Here is a 19,882-nt window from a genome sequence, read left to right on the forward strand (position 1 = left end):
TATTCTAAAACAAAATCTAGTCTCAGGCCTTATGATTTCAAGTACATTTTTTAAAGTTTAAAATCAGAAAATATTTAGCTTTTAGAATATAAATAGGATCTCTCAATTGAAGAATGGTAATTCTTTATGTGGAAAAGTGATTGTCTTGGATCTTGTAGGGCATGAGTCAGCAAACTATAGCCCATGAGGCAAATCCAGCTAGTTGCCCATTTTTGTGCAGCCCACGAGGCTGAGAATGCTGTTTGCATTTTAGATGGTTGGAAAAAAATCAAAGGAAGAATTATATTTTGTGACACACAAAAATTATGTGATGTTTAAATATCAGAGTACGTAAATAAAGTTTTATTGGAACACAGCCATGCTCATTCATTTACCTGCTATCCGTGGGTGATTTCCCACTACAGTGGCAGAGCCAAGCAGTTGTGACAGAGACCATATGTGGCACACTCATCACTTCACACATCTGCTTGGCACTATACAAATCACAGTGACACAGTTATAACTCAACAGCATTTTGAGTGCCACACATATCAGTATACTGTGGCATCTTATTTTTATTATCAGTTCATGCCTATAGTGTCAAAAGAAGAAGAGAAAATGGATTTCAAATGTGGCATTTTTAAGGCATAGCAGAATGTGGATTATTTTGTTATTGAATTAGATGAAGAAACATTGTGTTTATTATGCAGTTGCACCATGCCTGCTAAGCACTGAATATACTTAATTAAAATCTTATGGTCATGGATTGCTATTGGTATTTGGCAGTACTGGTCTATGTACTGTACAAATATGAAAGACAAAATTTTATTAAATATCTGCATTAATAGGTGAACATTTATAGTTGATTTTTATTATAAACACTAACTTTGAACTGCAGTGATAGGAAGTATTATGGCCATCAAAAGATTTTCATTCTTCTCATTAAGAGACTTGCATTACGATAACATGTACCCAATTATTACTGTATTTTGCATTTGCCAACAAAATATTTGTGAATCTTTGTTTTCTCTTTTGTTATATAAATACCTATGTACTATGCTTGATTTTGCTTCTTGGTGGCAAAGTCTAAAATATCTGCTTTCTGTGCTTTTATCAGAAAATGGTTGCTGACTCCTGTTACAGAGGATGATACTAATTTAACCCATCCAACTATCTGAATCAACCTTGTATTTAATGGGGTGTCAAATACTTCACTACTCCTTCATCTCTTGCATAGAGCCTTGCTTTTACCAAATCTGTTTTTGGCTGTTCTTGTTTACAGTATTAGCTCAAATTTGGTCTCTGGTTGAACATATACAGTATTATAATTTGCTCAGGCTGTGTTAGGGGAATACTTTAGGAGCGAGTTGGAAAGATTTGGAAAAATGTAAAATATTGAATTCAGGTGACATGTCGGAAGGACCGTTTGATTAAGGGAAACAAAGTTGTATGGAAGAAAGCAGATGGATTTGTTGGACTGGAGGTGGATTAAGTGGGTATTAGGAGGTGACTGTATTTAACAGAAACTCGTAACTTTCGCTTGGTTGTAGAAGCCATCTTCTGTTTACTCTTGAGAAAAGCTCATAAAGATTTGTGTCATGGTATAGAATGTCATCCATAAAAATCCTATGCTCTTTCAATTATATTTTAAGAAAGAGATGGCAAGAAATAGTTTATGTTTTCAATTTATATTGCAACAATAGAGAAAAAGAGATGCCAGAAAAGTTACCTCAGGCAACTATAAATTCCATTTTTTTAATTAACCCAAATGTCACACTTAAAGTTTCAGCATTGCAAATTTCATGTAAGAAATAAAAGTTAAGATGGTTTGTCAAGTCATAATTTTTTTTGGAAGTTGGAAGTTTGATCCCTTTAAGAGTGTTGTAAGATTTAGATCATGACATCCAATGATTATGATATAAAAAGTGTTGGATAAGTATTGGAAACTTTTTATTATCCATAGTAAAGGTTTTAAGACTTTGTATCTTTTTTTTTTAGACTGAGTCTTGCTCTGTTGCCCAGGCTGGAGTGCAGTGGCGCAATCTCTGCTCACTGTAGCCTCTGCCTCCCACTTTCAAGTGATTTTCCTGCCTCAGCTTTCCAAGTAATTGGAACTACGGGTGTGCACCACCATACTTGGCTAATTTTTTGTATTTTTATTAGAGATGGGGTTTCACCATGTTGGCCAGGCTGGTCTCGAACTCCTGACTTCAAGTGATCCACCCGCCGCAGCCTCCCAAAGTGCTGCGATTACATGCGTGAGCCAATATGCTGGGCTTCCTTTGTATCGTTTAATACAATTAAATCTTTAAAAATTATCTAACTAAAGCATGCAGATGATAAAATCTATAAAATCTTACAAAAAGGTATACAATAAAAATTAAAATTTTCCTTTCTTCTTTTTGTCGACCACCATCACTACCTTCCAGGTTTAACTCATGAAGAAAGTGTGTGTATTTTTCCAGAATGTATATACAATGTATATACATGTGTGTGAATTGTTTTCTTCTGTGTAAGTAGGAATTATTTTATGCATATTCCTTAGCATCATCCTCTTTTTTTAACATGTATTAAATCTTCTTAATGTGTACAGTGTTTTACTACTTGTATGTAATGTAATTTCTTTAGTTTTGTTATTTATTGATGGGCATTTAGGTTATTTCCAGTTTTTTCCATTGACGGAGTTGGTGCTAGGTTTTGTGGGACTCTAAGCTTATAAAATTGGAGTGTGGGGAACATCTTTCAGAAAATCTATACAAACTTACAAATACAAAATTAAGTACAGAGTCTTGGAAGGGATCATGCAAGTGAGGCACCTGAAAACTAAGCATCATTAGCATCATGATACATTTACTTTTGTTTATTGTGATTATATAATAAACATTCTTGTATTTACATCTTTGTACACTTTTGAAGCATATATATAGGTTAAATTCTAGGATGTGTAATTACTAAGACAGGATATTAGTTGTTAAGGGTGTGGATTCAGGATTTAAGCTGCTTGGGCTCTATTATCAGCTTTTCCCACTTACCGGCTCTGTGACCTTGGACGAGAGCTTTAACCTCTCTGCTTCAGTTCTTCATATGTAAACGGGGATTATAAAGGTGTTATAAGAATTATATAAATTTAAGTGCTTATTTATAAAGTGCTTAAAACTATGCTTGGCACTCAAATGTTAAGTATTATGTCATTTTGTGAATTTTTTCCAGGTAGGGTCATTTTATGACTTTTAACTGCTTTGCATTATAATATTATAATATTTAATTTTAAAATGTAAAGAATAAGCCATTTGAACTGTTACTATTTTTTATGCTATTTTATTTTATTTAAGTTCCAGATACATGTGCAGTACATGCAGGTTTGTTATATATAACGTGTGCCATGGTGGTTTGCTGCACCTATCGACCCATCACTGGGCATTATCTCGCATGCATTAACTATATATTCTAATGCTGTCCCTCACCCTGCTGGCCCTCCCCTCAGAGGCCCCAGTGTGTGTTATTCCCCTCCCTGTATCTATGTGTTCTCATTTGAACTGTTACTATTATATTTGTATACGAAACATGTAATAACATGATGGCGAATATTGTACTTTGAAATTTATGAACTATTCTTACATTTGTTATGTCATCTATACATGAAGTGTAATTACTCAAATGTTTTTCTCTTCACTTAATTCACACATTACAGGTTTTTTTTTTTAAGGGAATAATGGTAAGAAAGAGTAAATACTTTCACCATATGTATTTTTTTTGAGATTAAAAATTTATATATATATATATTTGAGACAAAGTCTCACTCTGTTGCCTAGGCTGGAGTGCAGTGGCGCGATCTTGGGTCACTGCAACCTCCACCTCTCAGGTAAAAGTGATTCTCCTGCCTCAGCCACCTGAGTAGCTGGGATTACAGGTGCCTGCCACCACACCCAGCTACTTTTGTATTTTTATTAGAGACGAGGTTTCACCATGTTGGCCAGGCTGGTCTCGAACTCCTGACCTCAAATGATCCACCCGCCCTCAACCTCCCAAAGTGCTGGGATTACAGATGTGAGCCACTGCTCCTGGCCTCCCTGTATAATTTTATTCTTCTAAATTCATTTGTCTTTTCTTCTTTGATGTCTGTCTAGTAGAATGTAAGTTTCCTGAAGGCAAACTTGTTTGTTGTTGTATCCCTACTGTCTAGCAGAGTGTCTGACACAAGGAATGTGTTTAATAAACACTTGTTTAAATGAATGATTGAAGTTTTGAGAAGAGAGATGAATGGAAAATTAACCAGGAAGAGAATGAGAATAAGGGAAATGTGCAGGGAAAAGCAGCAAAGGATACAACAGAAGAAAGTGATAAGGAGAGGAAAGGCTTTTTATTAAATTCAGCTTTGATGTAGCATGGTCAAGGCAGTGATAAGAAGCTGGTTGTTTTTTCTGTTTCCACCAGACTTGGGTGTCAGAAAGTGGTTGGGACAGATTCTGAGGTAGGGCTCTGTGTTCTAAACTTTCATTTGAATTAAATGAGATTATATGTAAGGCAGAGTTGGAACAGCAAAGCATTATGTGTTATTTACTTATTTATTTATTTATAATTCTTTAATAAGGAAGTTGGAGCCAGTGGTTGAAATGTAGCTTTCTTGACAATGATCTTGAATCTTAATATAGTAATGTTTTCTTTATCTGATAGTCAGAATATGAACTATTCCATGCAAGCCAATTCTCTCAATAACTGAAGCTTGTATCTCCATGATATTCAAAAACATAATTTTACTGGATTTGATACAAATGTCTTAAGAATATATATATATGATTAAAGAAAAATGTTCAATCTGACCTTTCCCTGATGACTCTCGATCATTATTATAAATATTATTGCTTTATTTTGCTTTAATATCAAGTGCCGTCAGAGACTTACTGAAATTTATTATGTTGTTTCACTCTAAATAAAATGAAATAATATTTATTGCTGTATTTAGCATTCTTATGATTATGTATAATAGTTTTTCTGCCTCTCTTATCTGTATTACCTATTATTTAATGATTCTAAAAAAATCTATTCCTGTTATAAGAGATTCAAACAATGATATATATGGAGTAAACTATGAAAGACTTCTTTGGACTTAAATCACTCCCTAGTCCAATCCCATACCTCTCAGAGTATTGATAAAACTTTGGTTTATAGTCATCTGTTTCTTATCCTATGCACTCACATATAAACACATACCACATAAATATATTGTATTAGTCTGTTTGGACTGTATTAGTCTGTTTTCACGAAGCTGATAAAGACTTTTGAGCCTGGGAAGACAAAGAAGTTTAATGGACTTACAGTTCCCCATAGCTGGGGAGGCCTCACAATCATGGTAGAAGGCAAGGAGGAGCAAGTCACGTTTTACACGGATGGCAGCAGGCAAAGAGAGTTTGTGCAGGGGAACTCTTCATTTTAAAACCATCAGATTTCATGAGACTTACTCACTATTGTGAAAAGAGCATGAGAAAGACCTGTCCCCATGATTCAGTTACCTCCCACTGGGTCCCTCTCACAACACGTGGAAATTGTGGGAGTTACAATTCGAGATGAGATTTGGGTGAGGACACAGCCAAACCATATCAGACTGTCATACAAATTACCATAGGCTGGATGGCTGAAACAACAGAAATGATTTCTCATAGATATGGAGGCTGGGAAGCCCAAGATCAAGATGTCAACTGATTTGGGTTACTTATGAGGTCTCTTTTCCTGACTTGTAGATAGGTAATTCTTGCTGTGTCCTCACATGACCCTTTTTTTGCGTACATGAGGAGAGGGAGAGGAGAGGTAGTGGGTTCTGTGCTGTTTCTTCTTATAAGGGCTCTGATCCCATCATGAGGGCCCCATCTTCATGACTTCATCTAATTCTAATTACCTCCTAGAGGCTCCATCTCCAGATACCATTATATTGGGGGTTAGGGCCCCAACAGATGAATTTTGGGGTCACAATTCAGTTCATGGAACATATGCATGTATATTATTTTAATATAATTAGAACAATGCTATATGTATTCTGCTACATCTTGCCTTTTAATTTAAAATTATATCTTAGAAAAACCTTATATATGTGTACCTAATTCTTTTTTAGTGACTGTGTGCTATACTAGGGCATTTAAATATTTTGTAGTTTTTTTCTTTATAATCAGTATTGCAACAAATATTTTTGTATGGACAGACTTTGTGCATATTGTACAAGTGTTTTGGTAGGACACATTTTTAGATGGTCAGATAATTTTCTAATTTAAAATTTGAGAGACAGTTCCAAGATGACCCCTGAAAAATCTGTGCCAATTTTTTCACATCAGTGATGTATAATTGTTTCCATTAAAAAAAGATAATATTGCTATTACTGGATATTCCAAGTATTTTTCATGCTTGTCAATTTTAGTAGGTGAAAAATAACTTATTATATAGTCAGTCAAGTTGTAGTAATGTCATATGCTTATTGATCATTTAATTTTTTCATGGTGAACTTCCGTTGTGTTAAGCATATGAACTTTATATGCTTATTGATCATTTAATTTTTTCATGGTGAACTTCCGTTGTGCTTTTTGTCCATTTTCATATTAGTTTATCTTTTTTCTAAGAGTTTTTCTGCACGAAAAGAGCTCTTTCTGGTAATTTGTGCTGCAGGTATTACTTCAAGTTTGCTTTTGACTTTATGATCTCTTTAAGTTCAAATAAATTTACATTTTTATAGAGTTAGATTATTTAATATTTTCTTTTTTGTCTTTTGGGTTTCATGTCTTGCTTTGAAAAGCTGAAGATAAAAATTTTAAAGTGATATGATAGCCATGTATGTTTTTGTGGTAGAAATACTTCCATTAAGGACTCAATGCATTTTATACAAATGTAAATTATCTGGTTTGTGAACGCATATTAATTTATGTATTAAATTGTCTTCAGTTCTATACAGAAAATACTCCTAAAGTATTACTACAATATGTGAAAATAGAAATAGCTTACCATGAATTTAAAATGACAAATAACTGAGCCTCACTTTCATTTCTTTAAAATAATACTGTATATCTCATAAGATTGTTGTGAAGAGTAAATGAGATAACATCTGCAAATAATACTACTTACCATTTACTCAATGTCTACCAAAGTTGTTCTCTTCTCTTTTCTTTACATACTTCTCTTTTTCTTTTTGGTGAATAATACTCTAGACCAGTATTGCCCGAGTACTTACTGTGATTATTGAAATATTCCTTTTTCCACCATCCAGTAAGGTAGCCAGTAGCTACATTTCTGTTTAGCACTTGAAATGTGTCTAATGCAACCAAGGGGCTGAAATTTTACTTTAGTTTGAATCAGATTATATGTGGCTACTGTTTTGGACATTGCAACATAAGATGTATGAATACTTTTTTGATATGTATAAAGTGAAAATTAATTTGTTGATTGATATTGAGGATACTGTTTATTCTAGGTTGAAAACGTTAGCGGAAGAACTTATGCAAACACAGCAGATGCTTTTAAACAAGGAGGAGGCTGTTTTGGAGTTAGAGAAGAGAATTGAAGAATCTTCTGAGACTTGTGAGAAGAAGTCTGAGTGAGTAAAAGAGAAACAATTTGAAGGAAGAATGTTTAATTGTAATTTTACAAAAATATTTTAGTTACATGGCAGTGTGAACCTAACATTTCTAGAAACAGAAACTTTCATTTTAAGTATAAAGTTTTGTATAGTTAATTTCTAGGATTCTGGAAAAATGATTCTGTGGTTTTAAAAAATATAGTGTCCTTGGGAAAAATGATTATGTATTTTTGTAAATATAGCATCCTGATCATATGTCTCAATGTTTTAACAGTTTGAACTATCTTTCAAAAATTCATTGTTAAAAGCTGTCTTTACTTTCCTACATCCATTTTCACCAGACCCATTGTGAATTCCCCTGTTAAGAAAGTGGCAGACCAATATTACCTATAAATAGTCTCTACTATGATAAAAGGAAGCAGACTGATTAGAAAACAGATAAAAATCACTCAGTGATTAGCTGTGCTATTTTGTCTTGCTGATTTCTGGATTTGCAAATATCTTCCTAGGTCCACAGACTTTACTTGTGTTGGTATACTCTTCTTTTACTGACTTCATTATGCTTTCTACTGCTTAAGAATTTAAAATTTAATCTAAACTTCAAGTTTCTAATCTGCTTTTATTAATTGCATCTACAACAGTGGGTGCTGGTGTGGTTTTTCTAATCCTGACTAGACCTTACATATTTCTTGCTATTATACTCTCACATATTCTTTGATTTATCAAGACTCTCAAGGAATTTGTGATATATATAATTTCTCCAGTTTGTACCTGCTATTTCTGCACAACTTTTCATATATCCTCCACTTATTTCAGATCTCTGATTACTTACCTCCCTCATCATAGTGAGCAGATGGACATCCACATCCCAGAAATAAATTAGAAACATTGGATGACATTTTTCTTCTTTTCTGAGATTAGAGTTCCAAACCCACCCAAATTTGTACTCATCATCTTTCCTTACTTCAATAGAGGAACAGTTCTTTGTCCTAAGTTCATTTCTTATGCCTGTTTTTTTTTTGTTTTTTGTTTTTTTTTGTATTTTCTCGTCTCTACTTTCTCAGATTTTACATAATTTATGTATTATGTTCACCTTTCCTTCCCAACTGGGTCCTTGTGCTCACTTTTAAAATATACTTAAGTCTTGACTCCGAAAAACAATCTCCACCTCCCTACCCACCCCAAATAATCCTTTTTAAATCTCCATATTTTTTCCCAGGTACTATGTTTGCTTTCTGTTTTCTTAGTTCGAACTTGTTCCAAGAGTGATTATGCTCACTCATTTCCTCAGTTCCCACTTAGTTTTCAAAGTCTGACTTTTTGCCCTATCGCTATGGAAATGGGTAGCTCTAAGATCACAATGACGTCTACATTGCTAGCTAAATTTAGAAACTATCTTACTTGACCTCTTAATAGTATCTGAATTTACTGACTTCATTTATTTTCTTTTCCCTTGGCCTTTGGAACTCAAAATGCAAGATCTTAATCCTCTTTTTCTGGCCACTCCTTTGCAAACCCATTCTCTTCCGCTCAGCCAATCCATTTTAGAGTTAGGGAAGGCACAGCCCTAGGCTGTCTCACTCCTTTCCCTGAACTTTTTCCCTAAGTGATCTGGTGAAGATGACCCATTTATTACTCTCTCTCAGATTTATTTTCTGCACTCCGTGGCCATGACACCAATTGCCTACTTGACATGCCTTTTTGAATGTCTTAGAAGTATCCTAAATTCCCAATGTCTAAAGGCTGAATTAAAAATCTGCATACAACCCAACCAAACTCAACCTAACCTAATTCACTCTTAGTATTCTTTATTTCAGTGAATGGCAACATCATCTATTCTATTATACCACATCAAATTTTAGAGGGCTACTTTTCTCATTTATACTATAGCTGTTATTACAACTTGGTGTTAAGTTTTTGTCTGGGTCTGTTTGGTCTGCTATAACAATGTGCCATAGACTAGGTGACTTAATAAAGAGCAGACTTTATTTCTCACAGTTCTGGAGGCTGTAAGTCTGAAATCAGGGTGCCAGCGTGATTGGGTTCTTGTGAGGACTCTTTTCCAGACTGCAGACTGCTGTCTTCTCATTGTATCCTCACATGGCAGAAAGAGGGTAAGAGCTCCCCGGGATCTCTTTTATAATGGCACTAATCCCATTGATAAGTGCTCTACCTTCATGACTTAATTACCTTCCAAAGGCCCCCACCTCCTAATACCATTGTATTAGGGGTTTTCAACATCTGAATTTTGGCAGCATACAAACATTCAGTCCATTGCAACATTAAATGGGAATCGATGAGCCCCGTAAAGGCGAGAACAGGAAAATTTGAGTTACTCTGATCATTCCTTTACTAAATCTGCAAATTTTTAGTATTGCATTAACAGAAGATTTTATTTGAATGGTAAAATAAAACATCACCCATTGCACATATAAAATTAAACAAAAGAATTATCTTTTGCTTTTCTGTGTTTGTGGATGAATCTCTTCACATGTTTATAGATGACCAAGTGGCTCTACTTTTTATAATTTTGCAAAAGCACACATTATAATGACTCCTATTTTAAAATTTAGTGGATATAAAGAAAGAAAATTGAAAGTGCTAACCATTTCACCAGAATGTCTGGCTGTAAGTTGTTGGAGGAGAAGATCTTTAAGGGCTCCCTAATCTAGAAGTTATGAGATTATTTGAATTTTTGCATGTTTTCTTCACAAATCTTTGCCTCTCTTTTTATCTACATAATGGGTGTATAATCCATGTTCCTCTACCTGTTTATATTTATCAGGATATGAGAATGGATATAAGAGAGGAGCCTTGAAGGATAGTGGATATGTGGAAAGTAACATTTCTCGAGTTTTTACTTTGTGTCACATATTATGCTGGGTATTTATATATATATTATATTATAACATATAAACACATATATTATATATAACATATATAAACATATATGTAACATACATAAATGTACATATATATATATGTTAACTCATTGAATGTTATCTTCCTGTGCCTTTTGTATAGTAGCCTGTGTTTTACCTTCAGGTCTTTGAGACTTTACATAACTTACTTACAATCACATACATAGTAAACGGTAGAAAAGACATGAGTTGCTGACTCCATAGCTTCTGTCTTTTTGATCATATTATTTGCTTGATCTTATGATTTTAACAGCATTCTTTAGAGAATAAGTTAGCAGGGGTAAGTATGCCAAGATTTTCAGGGGATGAGACCTGTTTAACCCAACTCTTGTTAACCTTTGTTACCATGGAGTTTTTATTGTTAGAGTCAAGGTATAATCTTGAAAATGTTAAGTATATTTATATGACTAAAGAGTTACTGCTAAATTTCATTAAATGCAGACATTGGTAGGGTTAAGTTTGCCTTTGAATTATATGTTAACATATTTTGCTAAACACATAGTCTGAAAGGGATTCCAGGGCAAATGTTTGCATTTTAATTTCTTAGTATTTCTTGAATATTTCCTTTTATTGTGTACATGTGTATATAACTACACATATATGTTTAAATATGCATATATAATTAAAATCAATTTTTATCTAGTTTTAATAATAAACTTACATTATCTTTACTTCTCAACACTTTGTTAGTTTCATGTACTGTGTTACTTGTAAGACTACATTTCTTCCTAAATGTCAGAAATAGTCTATGTTAGATATTTGCATTCTTAAATTATTTTTAAATTAATGGAATTATATTGAATGTTTACTTAATAGAAATAACAGTATTTGTTGTATCAAAATATGAGACTAAAACCACATTTTTATAATTTGAATTTAATATATCCATGTCTCTAAAACATCTAATGACAGTGAAAAAATAAATTATATGATCAATCATTTGATGGCTTTGATTCCTATAATTGAATAATATGAAGAGAAAAATAAACTTCAAGAATGGCTTTTATGTGATTTTAAATTGACACATTAGCAAAAACAGAGTTCAAGCTTATATAAGTAATGCAGGTCTTAGTTGAAATGTAGCTATCGCAGAATTTTATTTAAAAAATATAGAATGAAAAATAAAACCAACCATTTGAAATTTTTATAAAAAAATTTTAATGTATTAAATACACTACATATGCTAAATTAAATACATTTAATGTACTGGTGCATTTAGTGTATTTAATACGCTAAAATTTTGTATTATTTAATATACACTAAATACACTTTAATCCAACACAGAGTATCAGTCTAGTATATATACCTTCACTCATTACTTCTAAAGTCTGTTTATTCAAATGGAAATAATACCAATCTTTTCCTGATTTGTGGTCCTTGACTTTTGTATTAGAAAAAAGTTATGGGAAAAAATACCGAGCATATGTCATTTATGACTTGGTGGCATAAAGAGCTAGTGATGTTACTGTTGGTTTGAATGCTTGGTTTGATTTACAAAAAGTAAATGATTATTTAATTTTGTATTGTCTTAACCTGTTTTATATCATTATCACTTAGTATTTAAAAATACCTTATGTATTATAAAATCATAGAGCCATGCAGAATCTTAAGGGATCATTTGATTTAGCCTCACTGCCTTTCAAATAATGTGACATCTGAGGTCCAGAAATTTTGAGAGACTTGCAAAATGTCACATCTAGCTTCTGGTAAAGGTAAGACTTAATAATCTAGAATAGTGTTCTAGTTTTGAAATTCAGGAACCTTACATTTTTTCCTTTGGCTCAGAGTTTTAGAATTATGTGATTTAAAAAAAATGTGCTATGTAAATAGGGAATTCATTCAACAATGTTGATTGTGCATCTACCAGATGCTGTGATTGCAGTGAGAGGTAAGACACATATGGTCACATGGCTCATGAAACTTACACTTTTGTGAAGGAAACCAACACAAAATTAAAATATTTACCAGTTATTATCATTGCTGTGAAATAAGGGTTCAGATAGAAGAATAACAGAGGAACAGCTACTTAAGAAGGATGGTCAGAGGTCTCCTAGGAGATAGGCAGAAGATACCCTGCATGTGAAGAGTGCATGGAAAGAGTGTTCAGAGATAGGAAATAGCACATGCAAGGGTTCTGGAAGCTTCTACGTTTTAAATTTATTTATGGCCTCCTATGCATCATGTACTAAATAATCATACATTTACTATAATTTCTACTTACTGAAGTATGTATTGCTTGTTTGCTCAATGGTATTATAAACATAATTGTATAGTATTTTACATAGTGAGACCAGCAATACATTTTTTTCAGTAATTATTGAACAAAAGGAACATGTTCATATATGAGAGATTATGTCATAGATAAAGGCTGAAATGGGATTAATTGGAAGAAATGAATTTTTCTAATTGATTTCATGATCAGACATGTTGATATTAAAATGTTAGGACTAGAGGCATACACCCCCTGCAAGTCTCATTATCCTTAAAAACCACTAAAAATCAAAACCAGGAAATTTACATTTTAATCTTATTCTTGGTATTAAGATAGTGTCTCTGAGTGTCTAATTGATTGCCAGCATGATACAATACAGTAGAAACTTTCAAGTCCTGAAGGGGAATAAAAAAGACCTTCCTCCAAAACAGATTATTTAGATAGGAGCCCAAGACATATGAGAAGATAAAAACCTGAACTCAGTTAGTGTAACCACTATGGAGAACAGTTTGGAGGTACCTGAAAAAACTAAAAATAGAGCTACCATGCCATCCAGCAATCTCACTGCTAGGTATATACTCAAAAGAAGGGAAGTCAGTGTCTCCAAGAGATATTTACACTCCCATGTTTATTGCAGCACTATTCACAATAGTCAAGAGTCGGAAGCAACCTAAGTGTCCATCAACAGACAAAGGAAATGTGGTACCTATACACAAGGGACTACTATTCAGCCATTAAAAAAAGAATGAGATGCTGTCATTTTCAACATGGATGGCACTGGAGGTCATTATGTTAAGTGAAATAAGCCAGGCACAGAAAGACAAACTTTGCATGTTCTCGCTTATTTGTAGGAGCTAAAAATTAAAACATTTGAACTCCTGGAGATAGAGAGTAGAAGGATGGTTATCAGAGGCTGGGAAGGGTAGTGGGAAGTGCTGGGCAAATGAATGAGACCTGATATTTGATAGCACAACAGGGTAACTGTAGTCAATAATAATTTAATTGTACATTTTAAAATAACTAAAAGAGTATAATAGGATAGTTTGTAACACAAAGGATAAATGCTTGAGGTGATGGATACCCCCTTTACCGTGATGTGAGTATAACACATCGCATGCTTTTATCAAAAGATCTCATGTACTTCATAAATATATACACCTATTATGTACCCACAAAAATAAAAAATGAAAAAATTCCTCACCTCACCAGAGGAAGCATGATGTAGCAGCGGTGATACTTATTTTTAAGTTAATTTTTTTATTTTGAGATCATTGTGGATTGACATTTAGTTGTTAGAAATAATACAGAGAGATCCCGTGTACCCTATACTCAGTTTCCCTCAATGGTAGCATCTTGTAAAACCATAAAATAATATCACAACCCAGATACTGACATTATACAGTTAAGATACAGAGCATTTCCATCACTACAAGGATCTCTCATGTTGTACTTTTAGCCACACTTCCTTCAGTCCATCTACCTCCTTAGTAACCCCTAGAAACCACTAATCTGTTTTTTCAAGAACGTGATATAAATGGAGTCATGTTGTATGTAACCTTTTGGCATTGGCTTTTTATTCAGCATAATTCCTCAGAGATTCATCCAGCTACTTTCATTCCTTTTTACTGTTGAGTAGTGCAGTGTTCCATGGTATGTGTATCAGTTTCTTAGGGCTGCTGTAATAAAATACTGCACAGTGGGTAGCTTAAAGCAACATAATTTTATTTATTAAATTTATTCTCAGTTCTGGAGGGTTAAAGTATGTAATGAGGTGTTGGCAGTGTTGGTTCCTTCTGAGAACTCCAAAGGAGAATCTGTTTCATGCCTGTCTCCTAGCTTCTGGTGATGGCTGACAATCCTTGACATTCCTTGGTTTGTAGAAGCTTTACTCTAGTCTCTGCCTCTGTCTCCATGTGACCCTCTGCCTGTGTGTCTCTTCTCTGTATCCAGATTTTCCTCTTCTTATAAGGGCAACAGTCTTTTCCATTAATGGCCTATCCTACTCCTGTATAATCTCATCTTAACTACATCTGAAACAACCCTGTTTCCAAATAAGGTCACATTCTGAGATTTCAGGCATTAGGACTTGAGCATATCTTCCTGGGGGATACAATTCAACCTCTAACAGTATGGATATACCACAATTTGTCTAATCATTCACCCTTTGAAGGATGTTTGGTTTGTTTCTAGTTTGGAGCTAGTACAAATAAAGGTCTCCAAACATTTATGTATAGGTTTTTATGTGAACATAAGTTACAATTTTTCTGGAGTAACTGCCTAGGATCACAGTTGCTAATTGTATGGTAATTGCATGTTTAGTTTACTTTTGTACTATTACACATTTCCATCAGCAATGTGTGAGTGATCCAGTTTTTTCTCATCCTTGCCAGCATTTGGTGTTGTCACTTTTTCACTATGCTATATTTGAGCCATTCTAAAAGATGTGTAGTGATATCTCATTGTTGTTTTAATATGCATTTCCCTAATGAATGATGTTCTGGAACATCTTTTCAATGTGCTGGTTTGTCATTTGTATATCCTGTTTTCGTGAAATACCTGTTCAACTCTTTTGCTCATTTTCTAATTGGATGTTTGGTTGTTTTGTTTTGTTTTGTTTTTTAACTCTTGCACTCTTTATATATTCTAGAGCTTTATATATTCTAGTTCTTTATATATTCTATTTCTTTGACACATATGTCATTTGTAAATAGTTTTCTCCCAGTCTGTACCTTGTCTTTTCATCTTCTCAAGAGACAGGGTCTTTCATAGAACAAAATTTTTTAATTTTAAAGAAGTCCATTTTAGGCTGGTCCGAAGAGTGGATAACTCAATTGATTGTTCACAGTCAGTTATAGATTGAACTCCTCGTTTTACTCCTTCTCCCATTCTCACTACTGCACTTGACTAGTCTTAAAAAAAAAAAAGATCATTTTATTTCTTTTAAGGTTTGTGGTTGGTGCTTTGGTGTTAAGTCTAAGAAGTCTTTGCCTAGTCCTAGATCTCAAAGGTTTTTTTCTGTTTTGTTTTTCTTTTTTTTTTTTAATTATACTTTACGTTTTAGGGTACATGTGCACAACGTACAGGTTAGTTACATATGTATACATGTGCCATGCTGGTGTGCTGCACCCAGTAACTCGTCATTTAACATTAGGTATATCTCCAAATGCTATCCCTCCCCCCTTCCCCCATGCAACAACAGGCCCCGGTGTGTGATGTTCCCCTTCCTGTGTCCATGTGTTCTCATTGTTTAATTCCCACCTGTGAGTGAGAACATGCGGTGTTTGGTTTTTTTTGTCCTTGTGATAGTTTGCTGAGAATGATGGTTTCCAGCTTCATCCATGTCCCTACAAAGGACATGAACTCATCCTTTTTTTATGGCTGCATAGTATTTCATGGTGTATATGTGCCACATTTTCTTAATCCAGTCTATCATTGTCGGACATTTGGGTTGGTTCCAAGTCTTTTCTATTGTGAATAATGCCACAATAAACATACATGTGCATGTGTCTATAGCAGCATGATTTATAATCCTTTGGGTATATACCCAGTAATGGGATGGCTGGGTCAAATGATATTTCTAGTTCTAGATCCCTGAGGAATCGCCACACTGACTTCCACAACGGTTGAACTAGTTTACCTTCCCACCAACAGTGTAAAAGTGTTCCTGTTTCTCCACATCCTCTCCAGCACCTGTTGTTTCCTGACTTTTTAATGATTGCCATTCTAACTGGTATGAGATGGTATCTCATTGTGGTTTTGATTTGCATTTCTCTGATGGCCAGTGATGGTGAGCATTTTTTTCATGTGTCTTTTGGCTGCATAAATGTGTTCTTTTGAGAAGTGTCTGTTCATGTCCTTCACCCCCTTTTTGATGGGGTTGTTTGTTTTTTTGTTGTAAATTTGTTTGAGTTCATTGTAGATTCTGGATATTAGCCCTTTGTCAGATGAGTAGGTTGCAAAAATTTTCTCCCATTTTGTAGGTTGCCTGTTCACTCTGATGGTAGTTTCTTTTGCTGTGCAGAAGCTCTTTAGTTTAATTAGATCCCATTTGTCAATTTTGGCTTTTGTTGCCATTTCTTTTGGTGTTTTAGACATGAAGTCCTTGCCCATGCCTATGTCCTGAATGGTATTGCCTAGGTTTTCTTCTAGGGTTTTTATGGTGTTAGGTCTAACATTTAAGTCTTTAATCCATCTTGAATTAATTTCTGTATAAGGTGTAAGGAAGGGATCCAGTTTCAGCTTTCTACATATGGCTAGCCAGTTTTCCCAGCACCACTTATTAAATAGGGAATCCTTTCCCCAGTGCTTGTTTTTGTCAGGTTTGTCAAAGATCAGATAGTTGTAGATATGCGGCATTATTTCTGAGGGCTCTGTTCTGTTCCATTGATCTATATCTCTGTTTTGGTACCAGTACCATGCTGTTTTGGTTACTGTAGCCTTGTAATATAGTTTGAAGTCAGGTAGCGTGATGCCTCCAGCTTTGTTCTTTTGGCTTAGGATTGACTTGGCAATGTGGGCTCTTTTTTGGTTCCATATGAACTTTAAAGTAGTTTTTTTCCAATTCTGTGAAGAAAGTCATTGGTAGCTTGATGGGGATGGCATTGAATCTATAAATTACCTTGGGCAGTATGGCCATTTTCACGATATTGGTTCTTCCTACCCTTGTTTTTTTTCCTAAAAGTTTAATAGTTTGAGATTTTACATTTACATCTATGTTAACTCTTTTCTGCTGAGTCAGTACATTCTATTAGTCCTAGATCTCAAAGGTTTTCATCTTTATTTTTTTTCTAAAAGTTTAATAGTTTGAGATTTTACGTTTAAATCTATGTTAACTCTTTTCTGCAGAGTCAGTACATTCTATCTTCCTAGAAGTAGGAGGTCTTGTGATGTAGTTTTATAATCTGGCCAAAATGTCTCACAGAAGCAGGCATAGTAATGAGGATACCACATGGAAACAACAACAATAAGAACAAAAACATCCCACAGACAGCATGTTCAGCATTCTAGGTGACAGTGTCCCCATAAGTCTCCCCCCATATTTGTGTGAGTGGCTGAATGACTAACAGCAACAAGACTAAAGGCAACTGTGTGGGGCAAGCAAAAGGAAAGGAAAAAAAGGCCTTATGGTCATAAGAGCTTGATCTTGGATGGTTCTAAGTGCATAAAAATCAATGAATAGTCGTCTTTTAAAGAAAGTGTTCCTACTTACAGTGGAGGACTCCATGAGCAGATATTTAAATAATAAATAAAACTGGTGGGGGGCTGTATTAGTCTGTTTTCACACTGCTAATAAAGACATACCCCAGACTGGGTAAATTATAAAGGAAAGAGGTTTTTTTTTTTTTTTTTTTTTTTTTCCCTGCATCATAAATTTTATTCCTGATGTGGGACAGATTCCTTCCATCTCCAAATGAATCACATGCTGCCCTGGAAAGACCTAGGAAACTCTTCCACCATCTCCAGGGAAGTAGCAAGAAAGGCAGGTGCTGGGGACTGGAAGGCTTTGAAGTTTTCCAGCCTACTTTTTCTCACCTTCTCTACAGAGGATAGCTGTCCTCTGTTATTCCTCTCATCCACTCATCCCTTAAAAAACCCCACAAAATGATCATTAGTAAACAAACAAACAAAACCTCTTCAAGTATTGGGCATTAGGGGTTCAGGTTGAGACTTGGGGGTCACCAATGAAAGAGGAAGGGGAAGAGGAGGAGGAGCCATCACTGTTTCTGCTGCAAGGGTTCCTTCCTTGCTGCATCCTGTAGCAACTGTTTGTGGACCTCGTCTGCTGGCAACTGCATGTATTGGACCACTGAGGCCTGAATGAAGCAGTTCTTCACTGATAACATGTGAGGATATTTCTCATGGTCTATGACACTGATAATAGTTAGTTTGATGTTGAGATACCGATCCACAGAATGGAGGGTTCCACAGATGCTCAGGTCATTCTTGAGTCATGCTTGCCCACAAGGGACTTGAAAAAATAATAGAAGAGCATGGTGCTGGTGCTGCGGGCTGGACCAGAAAGAGGACAGGGGAAAGGAAAGAGGTTTAATTGACTCACAGTTCCACATGCCTGGGGAGGCCTCACAATCATGGTGGAAGGTGCAGGGGAAGCAAGATATGTCTTACATGGCAGCAGTCAAGAGAGAGAGCATGTGAAGGGGATCCCCCTTATGAAACCACCAGATCTCATGAGACTTACGTACTGCCCCGAGAACAGCACAGAAAAGACCCCCCATCATGTTTCAGTTACCTCCCAACAGGTCCCTCTCATGACACGTGGGAATTATGGGGGCTACAATTTGAGATTTGGGTGAGGACACAGCCAAATCATATCGGGCTATTCAGGTTCCCAGTGAGGATTAGAGAAAATGGATTGTTGTAGTTAGAGAATGAGTTATTAGTGATTTTTAAAAATTATACAAATGTTTTAGAATCATTTTGGAAGATCCCATTTATTATCCAGGGTAAAATAAAGGTGAAATTACAGTAAAGCATAGAGATTGGAAACATCATGAGAAGTCACTTGTTAAAATTAAGCTGTTTCTCTAAACTTGAGAATATATATGACTTGAAATCTTTTTTTCAAAATTTTAACTTTTTATAATGGTTTAATCTTTTCCTTTTAAATGAACATAAAATGGATATGTTGTCTATCAGGGTTTGTATTACTTTCATCTTGCTGCTGTAGCAAATTGCCACAAATACAGTAGCTTAAAACAACACAGATTTATTCTCTTATAGTTCTGGAGGTCACAAGTCAGAAATCAGTTTTACTGGCCTAAAACTATGGTATTCGTAGGGCTGGTTTCTTCTAGACACTCTAGGGGAGAATTTGCTTCCTTTGCCTTTTCCAGTTTTTAGAGGCTGTCCTCATTACATCATTCTTGGTCCCAAGTTACACTGCCTTTTCTTCCACCGTTTCCATTGTCACATCACCTTTTCTGACATTGTTCATCTTGCCTCCTTCTTGTAAGTATTCTTATGATTACACTAGGCCCACCTGAATAATACAGGATAATCCAACATCTCAACATCCTCAACTTAGTCATATCTGAAAAGTTTCTTTGCCACGTAAGCTGACAAACATTACAGGTTCTGGGCATAAGGATGTGGTTATCCTTTGGGGGACATTATTCAGCTGACCATAGGTTTAAGAGAGTAAAATGTATATTATTTACTTCCATAAATAAATGTTTTTGAATTATATTCAGATGT

The 19,882-nt window shown here is 34.8% G+C and overlaps 1 protein-coding gene and 1 pseudogene across 9 annotated transcripts in view; one reads left to right on the top strand and one right to left on the bottom strand.

Moving 5' to 3' along the window:
• FER (FER tyrosine kinase) overlaps nt 1–19,882 on the top strand; it is a 448,497-nt gene that overhangs the window by 128,063 nt on the left and 300,552 nt on the right. For all 9 annotated transcript variants that reach the window (XR_008679968.2, XM_055387411.2, XM_055387413.2 and 6 more), the window contains one exon: nt 7,430–7,552. Coding sequence is in view for 8 of the 9 variants with exons in the window: in XM_055387411.2 (XP_055243386.1) it covers nt 7,430–7,552 (123 nt within the window). In the remaining variant the exon portion in view is untranslated. The remainder of the gene's footprint in view (nt 1–7,429; nt 7,553–19,882) is intronic.
• LOC109027042 (U6 snRNA-associated Sm-like protein LSm2) lies at nt 18,382–18,659 on the bottom strand (annotated as a pseudogene).

Source organism: Gorilla gorilla, chromosome 4 (assembly GCF_029281585.2).
Source record: "Gorilla gorilla gorilla isolate KB3781 chromosome 4, NHGRI_mGorGor1-v2.1_pri, whole genome shotgun sequence".
Taxonomy (NCBI): domain Eukaryota; kingdom Metazoa; phylum Chordata; class Mammalia; order Primates; family Hominidae; genus Gorilla; species Gorilla gorilla.